General features: G+C 46.8%; 1 protein-coding gene across 1 annotated transcript in view; it reads left to right on the top strand.

Moving 5' to 3' along the window:
- Nucleotides 1–7343: 7343 nt before the first annotated feature.
- crim1 (cysteine rich transmembrane BMP regulator 1 (chordin-like)) overlaps nt 7344–21717 on the top strand; it is a 37735-nt gene continuing 23361 nt past the window's right edge. The window contains exons 1-4 of the mRNA XM_035167439.2: nt 7344–8025; nt 12188–12349; nt 12589–12762; nt 21201–21443. Of these exons, the coding sequence (XP_035023330.2) occupies nt 7728–8025; nt 12188–12349; nt 12589–12762; nt 21201–21443 (877 nt within the window). The 5' untranslated portion in view covers nt 7344–7727. The remainder of the gene's footprint in view (nt 8026–12187; nt 12350–12588; nt 12763–21200; nt 21444–21717) is intronic.

Below are 21717 nucleotides of genomic sequence, written 5' to 3'. Positions count from 1 at the left end.
AAACCTGGAATCACAATCACAATCAAATGGTTATTAAAAAAGTAGTTTGACATTTTATAAGAAATATATGCATTCCCTTTTTTTTTGGAGAATTAGATTGTCATATCTGCATCGTAAATATGAAGCCGAGGCCTCTGCAGTTTAGTTCTGACCTGTCCCTTTTTATTAATATTAATAATAAAGGCCATATCTTTGAAAAAAGACTTACAAAATTTAAGCTGAAGCAAGCGATCAATTAGCTCAGGTTAACATATAGAGACAAACAAAGTCTAAGAATAACTTTTTATAAAAATTTCCAGGCAGGTTGCAATTACTTCTTCTTGGAGGCTGCGCTGTTGCCTGGCAACCCCAAGGTGATGACAATAGTGCTGAAGATGCAGGTAGACGTCCTTGTTGCCTTTGGACAGAGCCAGGCTGACTGTTTCCCCATTTTTTTTGCCTCATGCTAAGCCAAGCTAACCGGCTGCTGGCTGTAGCTTTACACTGAGTGAAGATATATGAGAGTGGTATCCATCTTCTCATCTAGGTCTAAACAACACAGTAAATAAACACATTTCCTGGACATAATTCATGTTGGAACTTTTTCTTTAAAACATTGGGTAATCACAGTTTACCTTTGCTTGGAAAATGTTAAAGAGATAAATAAGGTGTGCACATTGTTATAACATTTACTGCATCCTTTTCATTATCATCCATGCCAGGAAGACACAGTTCAAACTATCGGAATCTCTGATGTGTGTTTAACATGTCAAGTAAACATGAAGTTTATGGATTCACATAAGTATTTACACAGCAGGTAACTCACACTCTCCCCCTAATTTGACCTTTATCTACTTTCCTTGGGCCCGTGTGACTGCAAGCACCCACACGTCGGCTTTGGTAATGATGTCAACCTGTTGCTTCACCTTCATAAAGGTCAGAGAACTCGAACATTTCTCGCATTCTTGCTCCTACCGGCCGTCCTTCCCCTCCACAAAGACAGGAGTAAATCTGTGTCCCAGACATAACATTAAGCAGTGATCATTTTCCCCCTCGCAAGGTGGTTGTTTCACCTCAATGTTTGAGTTAGTGGCACTGTAATTATGTCAGAATTTACATCTGAAACACAGGTTGTGACATTCCTCTGCCAGCTGGAGGTCTGCCTGTAAATGTGGCACCTTTACCTGCGGATCCGCCCCCCAAAGCCCACGGAAAGAGCCAGAACCGTGTACTTTCAGTCACAGGGGTAAGTTTGTACGCGCTGAGGAGGAGCAGGATTTAATGTGTTTTAATCAAGAGGGTAAAAGCAGACTGGGTTAATTATACTTTATTAACAAGCCTCATTAGCTTGATTCATTGTCACTAAATGGCCAATGCAGGTTGTGTAGATAAGGCATTAATATTTGATTACATTGGAGCAGATTACTCACTGTTATTGGCTCATTTCCTTCATTTTCTCGGTGGAGAGTTCCTTTGTTCTTTTCACCAACAGGGTAAAAAATATCCCAGGTTTGAGCTCTTAGACATATTAAACCTGTGGGAGCTGATAATGATGATGTTCACAGAAATGGAGATTATAATGTCAATTCTAAGGAAGAAACTCTGAACATTGGAATTAATGTCCAAAAATCATTTGAAATGGAAAAAAAAGCACAGGAAAAGAAGACCCATAGTTTTACCTTCAATCTGCTCCTCACTTCCTTTTCTCACTTCCATGAAGAGAGCAACTGTCAGACACCATCTGAGAAAGTGGAAGTGCAATTGGTTTCTATGATGACAAAACAGTCTAAAAATTGCTGGTCGAACAATCAAATCATGTTTTTTTTATTCCTGGATCCACACCATCCGCACCTTAACTTAATGGCTTCTTCCGAGGCACATGCTGCACCCCTCCACCAAGTTTGGTGAAAATCAAATCTCTTTTGCGTAATCCTGCTAACAAATAAACCAACAAACAGTAACAGGTGAAAACATAAGCTCCTTAGAGGAGGTAATAATTACATGTAGCCTAATATGAAAGGAGTCGCTCATAGTCACAAACCCATGCATAATTCTCACGTGAATTGGCAGTTTAGCTCAGCTCGTCGCAGCATTTTATTGTCTTGCAGCTCATTGTTTTGCTTTTGTGGCCCACGACTTAACTGTTTTGTTCTTCTCACTGCTCTTGACAGGATTGTTTTGTGACCTTGCAGCTGTTGTCAGCATACTTCATGGCAGACAAAGCTGGCACCTAGCTGGTGAATATCAAGCATTTATAAGCAGATATTTCCCTCAGGAGCTGGTGGAGACCAAAAAATAACTAAAATGAGTGAGAATGTCTGACTTTTGGGGCCAGAAACACAAATGCTAATGTAGCTCCTTGTCAGGATGATGTAACTGTTTGCTAACATGGTGACATCATGTCAATGTTATGTTTAGAGCCTGCTGCGCTGCCGACACGTAAATCTTTAATGCAGTGTTCCTGTTCCATATGGAATCATCATGGTAACATATCCAGTGAGAGGATGAGGTGTTGTTCATGTCTGACAACATGATCCATATCAAACCGAGTAATCTGTACATTTTAACCTTGGAGAACGGCCAATCCAAAGAAAACATGTTGAGACCTACGTATTCACACATAAGCACAAGACAGCTTCAGTTCATCTACATGACAAATGTCTCCAGCTACGCCCACTCAAAGGGGTTTATGACCGAACAGAAAATCAGTGTTTCAGCCTCGCCCTCTACTCATTTCTTGTAACTGTAGCTTGTCTCAATTATCCCATGTATGAAAGGGAAGATTACACTGGGGAGATGCTGTGGGAACGAGGCAAGAGGATTCTTTAGGGTTCCAATCTTTTTATATACAGTCCATGGTTCCAATCCACCGAGGAATCCACCATCATCACATAGATTTGCAGATTAAAACTTCTGAGAGGTCCACTTAGCGTTCCGCCGGAGCACGACAGGGGTGAGCAAGTACGCCACTTATGATTGTCATACAAGCTGTTGGCCGCAAGGTCACAGGATCTCACCATGTGGAGGGGATGGAGGGAGAGAGAGGGGCCCAATCTGCAGCCAGAGGATTCGAGTCACATCAGTGAGGGTCCGGGGATGTGACTCATAGTGACTCAAGGTGCCAGTTGAACCCAGAAACCTCATGTGTCATTACTACAGTTTTAGAAGTTGTTGGTAAGTCGAAACAGTGTGAGGTGTAGAGTTATTTTATTAGCACTTACTTGATCCATGCTATCAATGCTAACTGCAGATGCTGATCATGTTTGCCATCTTAATTTAGCTTTAGCTAGTAAAATAGGAGGCACAGCAGAGGTTAGCGAGCATCTCATGACCTTAAACCAAAGTAGTGATTAAAATTATCATGAATTGATAATTAATTTACAATAAATTGATTTATGCTGGATGAAAAGTGAGATGATGGCTAAAGTCATTAAGAACCTCTGGGGACCATGAATGTTAGAAAGTTTGATGGGTGACAGTGTCATTTTCTTCCCTTGGAGCTGTGCCTTGGTTGCAAAAAAAGGGAATCCATCAAATGTATGTGTGGCAGGAGAGGGGGAGAGGGGCTCTTCCTCCCACACATCCAATCAAATCGCATCAGTCTTTCCCACCTCATGAAAACAAGTGAAAACCCCATTTATATTACCTCAGATTGTAGTTATTTACATGTCAGGATTAATGTACCTCTCAGTTCTCACTAGAAGACTAGCCATCTGCTTAGGTTTACATCCTTTCCCCATTACTTCACAAAAAAAAAACAGCCTATTCACAAACTACAAAGCCGAAGTGGCGTACCTGACCCTCTGGGCTGTTTGAACCCACTGAACCCTTTAAGGTTCAAGCTGGACTGCTTATAGTCAAAAGAAGAAGGAGGGAGTCGTGCATTCTGCTGCTGCTGGGAGTACTCTGAGGGTTTGGCGAGAAAGAAAAAAAAGAAGACTGCAGGAGACCTGACGGTGTCAAAGCCCGTTATTATAGACCCCCGCAAGGACAACAGCAAATGGATCAGACCTCACACAGAGAAAGAGAAAACAGGCTGAGAGAGAAGGATGGAAGAAAACATGGGACCTAAAAAGACAGAGGAAAAAATATATTGCGTGATCTCCCTCGAGTTGGACTCCTCCGACTTTTTCCGATCACCACTTTTTACTTTCTACATTGGTCCAAACAGATGAGGGGTACAAAGTGAGAAACAAAAGCACTCTGGATGGCAGCAACGGAAAAGAGTTATCATCGCTGTCGATTATACCTTCAATGTGCTGTACAGCTGTCTGTGTCAAAACAAAATTGCTGCGTCGCATCTGTTAATCATTGTGGCTAATTCTTCTGAAAGGTTTGGTTTGTTCACACCTCTTTATCATATATCTGATATCTTTTTGACTTATATTGGCCGCACATGTAAAAGAAAACAGATGACCTCATCTGTTCTGAGTTTCCAACAATCCATTCATTAGTGTTGCTTAGACTCCGAACTAAATGCTCCATATTTCTGCTATTTAGTACTGAATGGCTTTTAAACTCTTTCAACTGTCAGTGTGCGTTGCCATTATGCCCCCTCACCCACCCACCCTTCTCCCACTCTTCGCCACACCCCCCCACTCATTGGCCTGGATCTGAGCAGTAGGGCTCAGTCCAACACCCTCCGCTCACAGATAAGCCAAGCAAGCATGATAACCACCACTGTACACTTGGAGAAAAAGCCATGAGCACATCCTGGTGTGCCGCACGCTGCCCACTCAACATGCTCCTTGTGTGCCACTCCACTTTCAGCCCCTGTGTCACCCTCTGCCTCGTATTGCTGCCACCGGTTAGTTCACCTCCAAACCATCACGCACACCCGTCTACATCCCAGACAACACCTCCTTAGCAACCACCACAGCAGCAGGGGGAAAATCCGCCCAGGCACGAGAAGCGGTACGAGTGGGTGACAGAAGAGAGGTCAGCTAATGTAGGAGACAGATCCCAACAGTGTGACACAACCACCCACCCCTTCTGATAGGGCCAGGGTTGATGCTCCCACAAACTTCCTCCCAGGACGGTGACGTTTCAGGAAGATCTTGGGGGAGCATCAGCTAGTGTCCGGACATTTCTAATCTTCTGGTTTTCGTCACTTCTGTCCAGCACCAAGAGTTCATCAAGTTTGGATGTGCGTGCTTTTGAAAACTTGCTGAGGATCCCAGTCACCACACCAGGGACTTTAGTTGTAGGAGAGAGTGAAGCTGGCGCCTCTACTGCTGTATTTTCCTAAAGATCCATGACTCAGAACATCATTAGTACACACACAGTGCAGTTATTAAGGACTTTTCCCTGCCCCACCTTTTCCCCTGTTTGCTTCACTCATGTACAGTTCCCAACACCCCGGCACATCGAGTAGCACATTGTGCTCTGGTTTTTAAATCCATGGCACAATTCAAATCCGATTAGTTTTGTTTGGACCTAATTTGGCACTTAACAAAGCCAAAATGATGGATAATGTGACATAACAACAGGGAGGGTTTCCCACTACCACATTCATGCAACATTTGACACAGGGCTGTGCCAAGAGTGAGTCTAATGAGGGAGTATTCTAATTTGGTCCCCATCATTGTATTGCTTATTGTTGCCCCTTGACTCATTCCATGCTCTGCTTTAGCATTTACATATCCAATTACTGGTGCAGAAAGAAAACCAGAAGGTGCTGCTGTGACCTTTCAGCTGGTCAGAAACCCTCGGCCCATGATAGCAGGACGAGGGGAAGAGGGGCCTCTGAGAGCAGCCAGCTCGCCCCATTTGAAAGCCCATCACCCGGGCAAATAGGTCAGAGCCGCCTGGGCCACAATCTCTGCAAGTGAATGGAAACCGAGGGCTCTCCAAGGTCCTGGTGTGATCTGTCGTCAACCAGCAGTCAGCGGTCAGCGGCTCGGCCCATTCGACAAGAGCTTTAAGGAGGGGGGACGGAGCGAGGGAGGTTTGGAGGGAGAGCGGGAGGACAAGAGCCGAGTTGTGTTGCAAGCGCTGATTATGCGTGCTGTGGGGATGGTTTCCTGGATGTTGTGTTTGTGTTGGAGCGGGTGGCTCCAGGCAGATGTTGCAAATGAAGGAGGTGCTGTTGTGTGTTGACATTGTGGGGAAAAGCGTCCCAGATGACTTCTGATTGCTGTTTGAAGGCGAATCCAATGACAAAAAAAAAATCCCCTGTACTGGACCGTCCTCACTTTCGATATCTGATAATCTCTGTATTAATCACTTAGCAGTTGCAAAGAGTTGGATGTCAGCTCCATGTTTAACTAACTGAAGTATCACTACATATATCAGTGATCTGTCACTAGGGGAAAAAACGGTCTGCTGTATTCTTGTTTCCCAGCAGAAAACAGGAACAAACAGTGACCTCTTATCTCTTTCTTCCAGCAGGATTGTTTTCTCTAGATGTTTCTTTTTTTTGTTATGCCTACTGTCACAACACGGCCTCCAGCTGTGCCCACTGTCCCCCACGTACACCACCCATCTGAGCACACAAACACCACTTCAGCAAACATCAGGTGACCTTTTACCTCCCAGAAGCCGCACACAAACACGTGTAGGCACACACACATGCACACGCAACACACACATACACAAAAGGTAAAGCTGAGGAGTGAGATATGGCCTCGATAAGGCCTGATATGTTTGATTATGAGGCTTTGACAGACTTTATCAGCGTATTGTTGAATAGAAACAGAGCACAATTAGAATAGTGGTGACAAGGGCCTTACTGTAAAGTACATGTGAAATATAAACGACAGTTCCTGGTCTGTCTCTTCCCTCTCCCCCTTGTTTCCCCCACCCACGCCCCCCCTCTCTCTTTATTCTTTTCCCCCTACCTCTGATCTCCTCCATTTTTCTTGCTCACCCCAACCGGTCGAGGCACACGATCCCCCACACCGAGTCTGGTTCTGCTCGAGGTTCCTTCCACAGTCACCAGTGCTTTTTTTTTTTCACTTTCACAACATTTTATAGGTCTCGACCAAATATGCCTTGAGATAATGTATGTTGAGATTTGGAACTAAACAAAACAACTGAAATGAGATGCAGTATTTGTATAATATGCACATGTTACACACACATACTGGTGTAGCTGTGATTCAGATTTATAACCTGGATTTGGCTTATTCGTGTCCCACTTCTTGAACATATTAAAATGCTGTAAACTGTCGCTATTTGTCTTATTTGCAAAGCACGCAAAATAAAAGGGGAACACACATTGAAGACATCCAAAGTTGCATCATTGCGCAACCCCGGAGACGGAGATAAATCAGTTCAAATCCTCCCTCCTTTCGCTCCTTGTGACTGGTCGGCTCCTGTGTCAGTCAGGGGGAGGGGTGCACCGCTAATTTCTATATGCCTGTATGTCAAATCAGGGCTCATATTGCGCTCCCGTGTGCGCCTGTCAGCAGCAGCGAGAACCCAGTGGACGTGCACCAGCCTCGGTCCAGGGATTTCTGTGCGTACTCAACCCGACGAGACGCCTGGGACGCGCGTCTCTACCTGTTTGCGCTGAACTGGATACTGTGGTGCCACCTCACGCATCCGCACACTTCAGACTTCTTTTCCTCTTTGAAGCGAGCTGCTGCGTAATGAACAGCGCGCCCGAGGGAAGAGCCATCACCAAACTTTAAAGGGAGACTTTGCAACTTTACTGGGAGCAGTGCGCAGCTCATCACTTGACAGGAGCGCGGATCATTTCTCTGGGAAACTTTAAAACAGGGGACTCTTTTTTTGGGTGGAAAAACATGTTCAGCAAGTGCTCCGTTGTGTTGTTGAGCGTCCTCGTTCTGGCGCGGGCGCTCTCCGCTCACGAGTGCACGCCGTGCAACCTCCGGACCTGTCCGCTGAAAGCCGCGCACGGCTGCGAGGGTGGCCGGACCTTGGCCCGGGATCCGTGCGGATGCTGCGACCAGTGCGCCCGCCTGGAGTGGGAGCCCTGCGGCGGACAGGACTGGGCGCACGGCTACTGCGCCCTGGGGCTGACGTGCGCCTCCGTCAACGGATCCGGAGCGGCCACCATCCCTGAGATCGGAGTGTGTAAAGGTGGGTAGAAGTGAATGTGTGTCGTGTGAGGCTGATTTAAAACGACTGGGCTATTTTGTGCAATCATTTTATAGAAAACCATAAGCGGAGATCCAATAAAAAAAGGAAAGCTGTTGATGTTGTTGAGTGTGCCACAAAAGAGCAGCAGGCAGCCATCCCCTTCTTTCTAAGTGTTTTGAGGTCACGACTATTCAAGTGTCAGTCCGGTCCTGACTGCTGGGACTATGTGTCACTGTTTACCTTGTCTCTCCGGCTGCCTGGAGCTGCTGCCCAGGTCTGAGGGGGCTCTTGACTGCCAGGAGAGGAGTCATGTTCAGCTGCTCTTTCTCCCTCCTCAATGCTTCATTCACTTTCAGCTCAGAAGGCTGACAATAAGTTTGGCAGCAGTGGTGTTGGCCCTAGTAGGTCCTGTGCTTCTTCTCTTGCCTCGCAGCTCAAGCAGACATTCCCATGTAGGCAGTGAATTGAGATGAGACAAAAAAAAAAAATGACTGGTTGAATCTGTGTGAGGGTGAAATTGTGGTTCTCTGTGGTGTGGCCGACAATAATTGTGTGGGCACTCTTGCAACACACTGTAATTGAAGGAATAAATTGCCCCCTTTCTTGTCGGTACTGTTTGTGTGTGACTCAGAAGTGTAATGGTTTGACAGCACGATTACGAAAGTCCCCCAGCAGATTTTCATTTGCAACCCTGTGACGCAGCAGAGTTGTATATGGTTCGGTTCCTGCCAAGCAGAGCTGGGCTGTTACACTGTGGATTTGCTCATTTTACGCACGATTTGAGCAACTTTCTGAACTTCAAAGAGATGTGTGAGGGGTGTCAGGTTCGGCGCGGTTAATGGAGTAAGTTGCAACGGCGTTCCCCTGGGGAAGAAATACCCAGTAGGAGGACCCCCCTGCAGCCCCTCCACCTGCATTCTGTCCGGTCTGTTTGGGGATGATTGAAGAGGACTGACAGGACTGTAGAGAGTAAGCAGCTCTCAGTGTGTGTCTGGATCCCCTGACCCTGCCCTCCCATCATCTATCCGTGGGGTGGTCCTAGTCAGGGCTCCGCTAGGTTTTTCCAGGGGTCTCCGGCCCCCAGGCCATCCCAGGAGACGCTGCTGCTGATTGTACCCCGTGTACTGGCTATAGGCTGGCGTCTGGAGGGCATCTCTGCAAATTAACAGCTTTGGGCCGAGTGGGAGGCCTAATGGCTCCTCTGATTGAGTCGTGCCTCTGGTCCTGTGGCCCCAGGGACCTTGGAGCATGCCGCTGACCCCTAAATCAGGCACATACACACGCAACCCCACTCTCCCAGAGGGTACTAGGTGGGGGTAAATCAACACCTCCGAGTGTGTTTTCAGGGGCCACGGTAGGCAGGCTGCTGGAGGCTGATCCCAGATTTCCCTCCTCAAGCTGCAAGGGTCTTAAAGTGATTAGACTCGCAATCAGGAGTAGGGGGTAAATGTTTCCGCTTTCTGATCCCCTGCCTCTATGCTCACAGTTTTGATTTTCTGGGTGGTCAGAATCTGTTCGCTTGGGGATGCAGCAACTTTAAAGCACAGGTGACATATTACATGAAATGAATATCTTCGTAACGTGCTAAGAGTCAGCTTTTATTCTCATCTTGTCAAGAACGAAAAGCTTATTGGAAACAACAAATAAAATCATTCCGGGCTCCTGATGCCCAGGGGGAAGCTGCAATATTCATTGGACAATTAATTTTCCAGATTTGGAAAATGTTATGTAAGACACCGCTGTCCAAAAGGAATAAGACATGAATTGTTATCTATTGTCTTTTTAAATCAAGGAAGTATTTAATTCAATGTGTTGTGTCCAGCAAATTCAATGCTTTTAAGGGTGAAATAATGATTGCCTCAGACGCCAAACAAAAAGGTTGTAGCTTGCCAAAAACGATACTTAGGACATTCAAATCAAGTTTTCTCATGGAGGAGTTCGGTATTTAAATGTGGAAGCTGACAAAAAAGCGAATGAAACATAGCAGCTTGTGTCCGTCTCCCCTCTGAAACAGTCTCATGAGCCTTCAAGCACCTGTTCTCAGAGAGAGATCTTAGCTGTTTCCCTGCGTCATTCCTGCTTCAGCGATCAGCCGCTTCGTCAGGTGAAATCATCGAGTCTCTGCAGCTGAATGATTTGTTTTGATGTCCTCATTGTATTTTTTCTTTCTGTCCCTCCCACACAGACTTTCCCCCAAGCTCCAGAGGCACTTACCATACCACGTAACATGAGTGTCTGTCTTACGGGAACGTTATGTCCACTGCCCTCCTTCGTATGCCTTCCACTTCTCCGGTATTATCTAATGTTTCAAAGACTTCCTTTTTAGCTCGCTATCAGCCAGAGGGCCTCCAGAGGTCAGCTTTCCCATCCTGGCTCTGGATGCCAAGACAAGCAGTCTCAGTGGCTGAGAGAGGAATCCTCCTGGGATGAAGCCATGGACCTTGGCTAGAGTCATGCCGGGCCAGATAATAGATAATCAGGCTAGACCAGATCAGAGCTGGGTCAGGCTGACGGGGACGAGGCCGATACAAACAGCTCATAACAAACTCGGCTCACTGGAGTCAAGCTAACAACAGCGAACGAGACAATGTTTTCAGTGTCCAGGCTTTCATTCATTGTTCTGTCTCCTGTACCTCATTTTCTTCGTGCCGCATTTAGCCCCCGACACATTCTACCACCGACTCAAATGAAAATACCCTCCCAGGCACAGGAAAGCCTCTGGATGGAAAATATGTGGAGGTGAGGATCATTTTAAGGTGAAAGGAAATCACAGGGAAAGTTTCGGTGCGGTTTATTGAAAAGGCTGCTTGTGCTTTGCCAGTCTCGCTGGCCGTCTGTGAGAGCTATTAACAGCGCTGGCTGGCTCAGGTTGAAGGTATCGTTACCATCATTTCTTTCATTGGCTGCTGTTTACCACAGGGCCGGTTAGTGTCCCGCCTCACCCAGGAGGCGTCCACATCATCCGCCCGAGGATACATGTTTCTGCAGTCGCATTGACTCACTTCATCATGTGAAGTTCATTACAATAAAGAGACAGGCCCCTTCCCATAGCAGAATATCTGTTTTAGATTAACGTGGATCAACACATGTGTTTTATTATGATTTACATCATTTAAAAGCAAAGCAGTGGAATTCCAATCCTTTCCAATCACTTGGCGTCATCCTGCTTTTGTTTCTCTGACCCCTAACTGCCAATGAGAAGGATTCTCATTTTACAAGGCCTCATTTCAGGTGGGATCACAACGGCAGTCAGGTACATATACCATGCGGTTGTTCCGTGTTTGTCTTGGATAGTTAAACCTTTTCCTCCTGTGCATTGTTCTGGTGCGTCGCTGTTTGGAGAAGAAAGCCTGAGTATTATGATAAGCTCCAATCACGCTTCCACACTGTTGATTTGAGGCCTGGGAGCTAAATGCTCGGGAAGGGGTTACTCGCTGTTACAGTTGGTCTCATCCTGTTTACTCTGCTGCCACTCGTACTGCTTCTTGAATGACTACGATGGAGGGTAATTTGAGGGTATACGTGTGTGTATTTATGCATGGATGTGAAAGTAAGACTATGAATGAAGTGTATGTTGGGGCCCTTTAATCCCAGGGTTTTGATGGTTATTCAGCTCACATGGCTATAACGTGACACATTATACCCTCGCACATTCCTTCCTATTGTACGATTTTTTCATCCAAGTCTTGATGTGCCATCTCGGGTGGGGTGGGGGCACCGGGGATAAGGCTCACAGGGGCGGATGAACAATATGTGGGTATGGTGCAAGTGGCTTTGGTACAGAAGAGGCGTTGCGGGGAACAGCAGATGGAAGCCCTGGGAGGGCCCCATGCTGTGGAACAAAAGCAAACAAATGGGCTCAATGGCTCCAGTAGCGTGGCACGACGAGGAGGGAGGAGAGATGGCAGCCCAGAAACACACTGGTCAGCTCAGCAACTGTTGTGCCAGGGGCAATGTGTCGCAATGAAAGCTGTAAGCTGGCCAACCCCTCAGCACTTTTGGGAAATCACAACTTCTGGCACATTTTCGCCTTGTGATTACACTTAACCTGTTATTCTGTCGGATTTAATCACTGTCAAGATGACTATAGAGGATAAGAGAGTCCAAGTGAGAAGTTCATGTCCTCTCCTTATCCTCTGTTCTCCGTTTCTGTCCCCCACAGTGCTCCCCGGCCATCCAGAGGCAGGCCTGGAGGACGACCGCTGTCCCCTGATGACGGGCTGCGACAGGGCCGGAGGACAGTGTGTGTGCGATGCCCGCCACTCCTGCTTGGGCTCTTTCACGTACCCAGACCAAGAAACCTGCATGAAGACCAGCAAGTCAGGTGAGCCCTCTCCTCGCATTGCAACCACACAAGCACAGGATCTCAGAGCTAGCGGGAATAATGCTGTCCATTGAGAGGAGCTAATCCATAACAGATGTGGCTCTGAGGTGACTAATACTACTTACATATCATAGTGATGACACACATGCTGAGGCTTTGTCTCGTGGTTCCCCTACTCACTCTTGAGTGGTGCCATTGTGTGTGACTCACGGATTTGTGTGTTCTCGGTTGGATTTCAGAGGGTCGGAGGCACGAGCACCGGGAGAGACACAGAGAGAAGTATGTGGGACCATCCAACCCGGCCTGCATGTTCTCCGGGTGTAACCTGACCGCTGAGGGCTGTGTGTGCGAGTCTCAGAGCTGCCACCACCACTTCGCCTACATCAACCGCAGCCAGTGCCAGGAAGCCGCAGGTAACCCTCTAATGACCCGCGACTGGAAGTGACAACCACACAGCAGCCGACCAGTAACTGCTCAGCTCAAGTTATTTAGATATACAGAGTTATAAGTCTGAAACAAGCTCTGCATCCACTAAGTTACTTCTCTGTTTAGTAAGAGCATTGGTATAGAATCCACTACAGACGTGTCTACTGAAGTTGTTCTCTTCTCACATACAAATCACCTCTGAGTGGAACATGCAGCCTCAGCGTTTCTCATGTCCCAACTCGTTATGTCTGAGGAGAAGCATATTGTCACTGACCAATGACAACCCTATGAGTCAAATTTTGGTAACCTTTAAGTTTAAGGAACATTTTGAATTTCAAGTGCTAAAATCTGTGTGTACTTATTCTACCTGAATAGTTGCATGGTGCTATTTTCCACCTGTAAAAGCTAAACATGCGCAGCATTTCCCATCAAGGCTACAAACACACTACTATGTTTTTAAAATGCGTCACTGTTTGGGGTGCCTGCTAGCTCACCTGGCAGTGCAGACTCTCTGCATGCGGAGACTTGAGTCCTCATTTAGCGACCACAGGCTCAGTTCCGACATCTTTCTCCGTTTCATGCTTCCTGTCCTGTCAATAAAGGCAAAATGCCAGAAAAAAAAAAGCATCGCTGTTGCTTCCTTAACAGCTGGTATCCCCACTACTCTGGAGTTTTCAAGCACCTATGGAGAAGTTTGAAAACGCTGCTGGGCCCATTTTAGTTCGAAAACTCAGAGGCTTTGTTGTAGTATGAAAAAAAAACTAAGGAGTTTGGACACGATGATGCAGACTCCTGATAGGTTCCTATCAGTCATGACTCAACTACCAGCGGTGAAAGTAAAAATGATGTAAACTTTCATCAACAGTTCCACCTCATCATCAGTCCAAGAAAAGTAATCCCTCGTCTTGCTTTTCACCATATTTGTATGGATGGTGATTATTACTTGTTTTAAAACACCATTTTAAAACAAACACATATCAGCGTGGATGACGTGCAGAGCGTAATAAATTGAATGGAAGAGGAGGAGAAGGGAGAGGAAAAACAAGAGCGAAAGATTGATGTCATGAAAGAAAACACGAGAGAGAGATGTTGAGAGGGAAAGGAGAGAAGGTGTGAACCTCAATGACGGAGAATGCCTCCATGTAAAAAGGAGTTGTTGAGAATGCTGATGGATATATGAAGTGTTGCAGATCGTCAGGCACAGGGGGACGATTTTAACGTGTAAATGTGTGAGTGGGATGAATGTTTCTTTTGTGCAGGAGGGAGAAAAAGGAGAAAAGAGTAGATGAATGTGTGATTACCTCCACCTCTTAGCTCGCTCCCTGACTGACACTTGTGAGTGAAAGATGTTACCGCCGGCGCAGTGAGTTAAGTTTCCTCATTTGATTGTGAGGTATCTGGTAGATATAGGCAGGCGTTAAGTGTCGGCTGCCTCCTGACTGACATTTGCAAAATAGGACAGCACAGGGTGAACCCTCTGAACCTCTGTGTACATGTGTGGTGAACCTGTTCTCACTGAACATGCTTTTAAAAGAACAAAAGGAGTTTGGTGCTTTGGTGAAAAGATTTTAGTCCAAAACATGTGACTGCTTATGTTTTTATCCACATGTTTCTCTCCCTGTAATACTCAAGGTTCTGCCTCTGTGCAGTTTGCTGACATTTCACTTGGAGAACAGCTCTTTAGCTACCGTGTCTTGCAATGTGCCATGGAGACATTTAGGAGATTATTTAAGCCGTTTTCAGACATTAACTCTGGAAAATGTCCGGACAATTGGGTCTGTACTTTCTGCGGACTTTGCCTTTCACTTATAAACAACTCAGCAGGAGATTATCTAGGTTAAACCTGTTCACAACAACAGGGAAATCTGGCATCTGGGTAGAGCATGCAACAGGCAGGACAATACATATAAATTCTACATGTTTATGCGGCACCGGCATCAGACCGTATTACCAAAAGTTCTTTCTAAGTTGACTTCTCCTTCAGCGTCTTCTACATGTCACCTCTTTTTCATTTGGAGATATTTGTTTTGTTTTTTTCGTCGACACACCCACTTGCTCGCTGCAAATTTCCAAGATACTTTCCCGCTGTATTCTCACGTGGTCTCATTTGGACTTTTTTAATTTCAGGAAAATATCCTTCAGTGCATCTCGCAGTCGGAAAATTACACATTGAGATTGGAGCAGAACATTTACAGTACAGCTGTGTGGATGCTCGCCTCGAGCAATTTACTCAGTAAATCCCACAGGAAGTAGGCTCATCAGACAAGATATTGTTTAGACATATCATCGCTGAAGTCTAGCGTTGCGATGAAAGACGCACTGTTAGCCTTCTGTGTTTTGTAACCGCCGCATCTCAAAGTCGGAGCCCAAACGGGTGACAGTTTCAACTTGCACCAGTGAAAACTGTAAACAACATTTTTCAGCAGCTTATGAGTTCTCACCGCAGCACACACCCACCCCTTCTGATGGCCCCTCATTAAGTAAGAGACCAGGATATGTGTGTCTGCCGCTGTCTGTAAGAATGTGGAATGATGCACACATGCGCGTGCTTCGATGTGTTTTGTATATCATCACGTGTGTGTAATGAGGAGCATGTATATGTGAGAAGAGCATCCGAGCCTGCATGTCTGCGTCCGCGCACGTGTATGTCTGTGTGCGATAATGATCTTGTTTGTCTCCATGTCTGGGCAGAGATTTTCCTTTTGTCTGTCATCAGCAGGAGCTTCCTCTGTGACGGGCCGGGACTCTGTGGTCCGGATCTTATTCGCTGGTGACAGTGTCCATCAATCCTTTGTTGTCTTTGGATGCGAGCAGTTTAGAGTCTGGAAGCAAACGTGTCCTGTAAACTTGCTCTCAAGGCTCCAGAGCCACGCTTACTGCGCTTGTCTTCATGTGCATTGAAGCAGACCTTGTGTCCCAACACTTGATGAAACCTTCAGGTTACATCCATACCGGCAGTGGTATGCTACGGATACGCCTGGCATCCACACTACTTAGGAGTTTTAGAGCTGCTAAAACAGAGAAATTTGGAAACGCTGTTGGGTCCCATTTTAGTTCTGAAAACTCCAGGGCTGCCATTTAGTCGGGCAGAAACTGAGATGTAAACAATCGCTTGCTGATTGGGTCTTGTCGGTGAAGACGGAGCCTTTGCTGATTCGTCAGGGTCCTATCACATGACCCCCCTTTCAGAGGAAGCAACTGGCATTAGCCTCAGCTACCAGTGTAGAACACAACATGGATAAACAAGTTATAAGCGGTTGCTAACAGCTGCCTTGCAGTTAAATTCTACATTCTATTTGAGCAATCTGCTACAAATCCCATGTCTAGCAGTTTGCACTTGCCTTCCTGTTGAGACTGGCATGCACTTGCGCGGTGCACTCGAGTGGTCACATGATATATGCTTATGCTTATATATATGCTGGGATTAGAACTGATATGGAGCCAAAATAACACTTGTGTGGACAGAGATTGTTTTGTTTTAAAATGCAGTTTTACAAACAAAAACCTAGTTGTATGAATGAAGCCCCAATCTCACACACATGGAGGTAGTTTGGCCTTTCACTTTCCCTCTGACTCACTCGCTTCTCACTGGTCCGTTCATCCCTAAAAGCTGTGACTCACCGTGAGCTGTTAAAACTCAACATCTTTTCCGCCTCATCGCTGCTTCATCACCTAACTTTGCCTCTTGCCCTGTCAGTGGGAGAATGTTCTCGGCATGGTGCTGGTGTACTTTGGCTGCAAACGTTCAATCAGAACTCCAGACGTATCAGCCACATGTCAGGGAGTTAAAGAGGATGTGATAAGTGAAGGAGAAGGAGGAGGAGGAGGAGGAGGGGGGAGGCAGTCGCAGGAAGACAGGAAAATCGAAACTGAGGCCTGGCCGTTTTGTTGAGGTATTTGTGTCAAGTACAGGCCCCAGACTCTTGGTTGGGTGGTGTTTGGTAATTTTACACTCTAGGATAGTTTACATATTTCATTCACGATAAGGCCCCTGCTGCTATTTCGGAGGAATTCTGTTGTTCACTGACAGGAAGAAGCAGCAGCAGCCTTCAGCAGACAGGGAGGTGCTGCCCGCTACAATGTCATGACACGAACCGACTTGTTCCCACAATTCTCCTTGCCCACCTATGCCACCTCCGTCCTGCCTTTCCTCTGCCCCAGTGAAAGGAATGTTAGTTCTGCTTCTCTGCAGCCTCTTTGTGGCAGGGCGATTACTGGCCGAGCCAGACCGCCACTGGCTGAAAGGGGCGCTAGACGTCTCGGTGGCGTGTGTTTGTGCACCGTCTGCGTAAGCTGTTGTGCCCTGCGAGCTGCTCGTTTCCCAGCGTGTGTGTGTATTTGTGTGGGTAGTGATTTCAAAGAGGAAACAAAACTCTTGTGTGACAATCAACACAAAGAACTTCCCTTTAAGGCATGTTGGGATTGCTCTCAACCCACTCACTACTCACGGTCAGCCGCGGACCAAACCAGCCAGCGTCAACATTCCTGCATGTCCGACCTTCTCTCCATTCACTAAATCTAGACCTTAAACCTCAGTTTATTGACCCAACCACCTTAATAAATCAAAGATACCCAGACTGCAGCTAAATCCAACTCCTGTTGTTCCCAGACCTATTTCTGATATCAGCGGCTATTCTTTCCCCTTTTTTCCCTTAAAGGGAACAGACATATTGCCAAAATCCATACATAACTCAACTGCCTTTACCACAATTTATTCAACAGCTGTCCTCACCCCAGGTCTCCCATGGAGTGTTTTCTACATTTGCTACAGATCAGGGCAGAGGTATTGTGTCCTCTGAGGGACAGTACACGTGACGGTTTCGATTTGCTTTCCATTGCTTTATGTAAAGTACCCTGGAGCGGAGAATGTTCACTCTTTTCATATGCAATTGTGCCAGATATGATGATAGAGCATGTGTGGTGTTTCTCTCTGGACGGACCCTTTATGCTGATAGAATTCCCATGCGCTCTCTATCGTTGGCCCTAATCTTATTGGCCATCTGACGTGAAGGAAAGGGTGTGCTTCAGTGGAATGCGCAAATGCTATGTACACTCGCGATCCACACACAAACACACACACACATACATGAATACATCTTTGTCAAAATGTGCATCTACACGTGGATAATCTCATGACCTCACCCAAACATGCTCATTCACAGCTGTAGCGGCGTTTCTTAAGACCCTGAGATCATGTTTTTCATCTGCAAATATTTAGCCTCAGTGTGAGAGAGCCAGACGTGCAGGCAGCAGATGCAGGCCTGCTGGCTGCTGCGTGCCTACGCCCGGCCGCCGCGGGCTTCTGACCACGGTGTGAAGTCCTTCCAGGTGACCCCAGTCTGTGCCTTTCAACCTGGACCACCTCCCAGACCTACTCCACGGTCCTCACAAATACTCTCACACACGCTGACACAAACAGGGAACAATGCTTACTCTCTCAGCTGTAACTGCTGGTGGGCACTGGGCCAGACCCCCACAGCTTTTTACGTGAGAGACGGCCCCGATGCGTCCCTTCGCGGAGCAACTTTATAAAACCTGAGGACAGACCAGAAACCCACGGAGGGCAGCTGGACTGAGACAGCTTTGTTCTCCGCTGACTTGCTTCCAAAGTCAGTCGGTGAACAGAACTCACATTGTGCGCTTTTTCCATGAGTAAACTCAGGCTGTCAACACAGCGTCCTCTGCCTGGCTGAGCTGCTCCGGTTCGGAGAAAGACTGCGCTCCTTGTATCCGAGCTTAAAGGGAAGAAAAAACCCATTTAGAAAGGAGGTGTTTTTCTTTCTTCAATGAGCCGCTGCGTTGCCAGAAATATGCATTGTTTACAAAAGAGGCTATTCTGTGGTAATGAAGCAATTTCCTCATCCCACCTCTTCCAGACCAGTGGCAGGTGTGTGGGGCTGGGAGGTGGGGGCCTGTATATTGTCTGCTGGTCGTGCATTGAGGTCAAAGGTTTCCCATTCTTTGCTATCTTACAGTTGTACAAGAGCACATGTTGCCTAATCTGGAGAGAGAGTTTATCAACCAAACCAGATCAGGCCTTTTGTGTTTGTGCAAGCTGGAGTATGGCCACCATTGTGATATGAAGATTGGTTCTGTGGCTGCTGACTCACTAATTACAGCCATTTATGCTCAAAGATACAACCCAAACAGCACTGGATGAAATCCATTTGCTGCTGACTCTTTCCACCCTTTCTTCTGTCTGTATACTGGGCTTACAAATGTGCCTGCTAGAAAATGATATTAATTGGACCTGCAAGGGCTGGACCATTTCCACAGATGGATACAATTCTATTAATTTAAATGACAATGGTAAGTCTGCCAGCTGCTTTTCCCAGCGCACTCTAACCCCACCCATTATCACAAGTGAAAGAGTAATCATCCTTCTCTGGGACACATACAAGACACATAATGTGTTTTTCAGTGCAGAACGTTGTGCAAGATCGTCCCATGGCATTAATATATACGGCTTTAAAAGGTGTGAGGTTTTCATATGCAAAACCAGTCCTCAACTGAGCAGCAGCAGGGTGCGTCACACTTTATTGGAAGTAAAACATTCGCCAATCAGCACTTCCAACTGAAGTGTATTTAACTCCAGCATCGGAATCTGGCCAAAAAACCGTTAAAATGTTTGTAGCCTCTCTCAATTCAGGGGGTTCGCCCTCATTTTCTATGACACCATTCAGCTCAAAGTTCATCAATGAGAGCTTTGTGGTAGCCTCACTGTTCCCAGGTTGCTTGGGTAAACAGTACATTACAGATACACTCACTCTATTTATCTGGAACCAGCTAAATTCAATGTTTCCCTTATCCTCGATTTCATCTGTTAGAAATATTATCGCCGCACGCCAAAGCACAGCGGTCACACTCTCACAGCCCCCCTCTCCTCCCTGTTTATTCTGGGTCAGGTAGACATCAAATAACCAGACAATTTATCTAATAAACCTGGAGCTTATCTGGAGCTGAAGACTGGCAGAGCAATACTATTATCATGGGATCAGAAGTCTGGACCCCAACTGCTCACCGGTTCAGTTCCCTGATCTGGTGGCAAAACTAAGAGGGATCCACTTACAGGTCTTCAAATGTCAGGGATGAGGCACATCCTCCGAGAGACTTGTGTTGCACAGTGGAGCCAGCGGTCTGGGAAGACCATCAACAAGACTCAAAGCTTCTGGAAAACACGGCCAAAACCCTGAGTGCTGTTTCGCAACCTCAGCCCGTATCATTCCCTCTCCTCAAAAACCATATGTATGCAAAGATTCTCAAGTATTCCTCACAAGTAAATCATAATCCACCTCATTTAATGATTCAATTTTATGAGGCAGCTGTTCATCGACACGTTTCCTCCTTTAAATGTCACTGGTGATTTAAACTTGATGCACAATGAAAAGATTTTCCTCATATCCATCCATAATCTCTGTGCTTGTCAACGCTGTCTTTCCTCTCTTTCTTTTCAGCGTTCATAGTGCCACAAAAGCTGCTTGTACTGTGCTTACAGCTGGGAAATGACTTAGTGACTGACAATTACAGGACAGAGCGCGGGTCTGCTCTCGCCAATCCCTCTCTTCTACCTGCACTGTATACATTACAGTGACACTGAGAACCAAAACAAACACGTTTGGGTAATCTAATCTTTGTGAGGTGGCTACTGTTCTCGTACAATGTCTGTACAGAGGGGCGCTTCATTTTCTTTTCCTGAACAGGCTCCAAAATACACCCCTGAGCCCCTTGCCCATTTCCAGTACCCCTGCACCTCTCCCCCCCTCCCCCCTAACAAGGGGTATCACAGCTATTATGTTGGCTCTGGCAAATGAATAGACAAACACGTCCTGGTATGCTAAGTGAAGGGGTGATTCTCAACTGCCAAGAAGAAAGACTCTGTTGAAAGTTGGCTGTTATTAATGACTGGTTTTCGAGCGTGAGGGGCTGTTTGGATTGGGAGCCGGTCGGGCCCGGCCGGGTGGGATCAGAGGAGTGTAGACAGGATATGCAGAGAGAGCCTTGTCGTGTCTGGAGCGCGGCTCTCACTTCTCTGACAGGATGCTTTAAAGCTGTCGCAGGCTGAAGTGGGGATCTGATGACTGCGCACAAGAGTTTGTGTTGGGTGGCTGTGTGAACCCAGCTCTAAGACCGTAACACGAGCAGCGCTGTTCTGAAGTGGCTCAACTGACATAGCGAGGAGGAGGCCACCCTCACACACACACGCACATGCACACAACCCTTCCTCCTGCTGGAGAACACAGCCCGCACTGTCAGAGCCTAGAGCAGAGCCCAGAACGTGGTGTTGCAGAATCTCTTGCACATGAAGCATGAAAAGGAAAAAGATGCCCAATCTGTATCCCTGTTTTTTTTTTTCTTGCATATTGTGTTTGCTGCATTACCCACCTGTGTCTCAAAGTGAACATGCATCCATATCTGTGTGTTTCAGAGGAGCTGAGGTGTGCTGGGGTGACGTGTCCCGCTCTGCAGGTGCCCTCCTGCCCCCACGGATCAGTCCTGACCAAGAGCTACACGCCCCCTGCTGGCTGCTGTCCCTCCATTCCTCCCCAGTGCACCTGCGACCTCCACGCCTGCCACAAGCCGCAGTGCCATGGCGGACAGCGAGCCGTGCCGCTCAGCCAGGCCAGCGGTCTGCCTGGAAACTGCTGTGATGTGTTTGAGTGCCAGAAAGGTGATTAAGCTGAACTGCACGCTACGCAATCTGTTTCGATTGGTCTCCCGCCGAGGGTAGCAATGGCACAGTTGGTGTGAGATTCATCGCCTTCGAGGAGGCAATTACTTCCCTCAGAGTGAGGCTTTCCTCCCCGCTGACCAAATGTCCGCAGATGAAAAAGAAAGTAGCTGATTGGATAATTACTGTTGGGCTGTTTATCAGGCTCAGCCAGTGCCTCCCATGGTTCCAAGATAATCTTTTTTGGGGTGTAGCTGCAAGCATTTTTATTGCT

The sequence above is a fragment of the Hippoglossus stenolepis genome, chromosome 10, assembly GCF_022539355.2.
Source record: "Hippoglossus stenolepis isolate QCI-W04-F060 chromosome 10, HSTE1.2, whole genome shotgun sequence".
Classification (NCBI taxonomy): domain Eukaryota; kingdom Metazoa; phylum Chordata; class Actinopteri; order Pleuronectiformes; family Pleuronectidae; genus Hippoglossus; species Hippoglossus stenolepis.
Note: the sequence above shows the minus strand (reverse complement) of the source record. Positions and strands in the feature narration are given on the sequence as shown.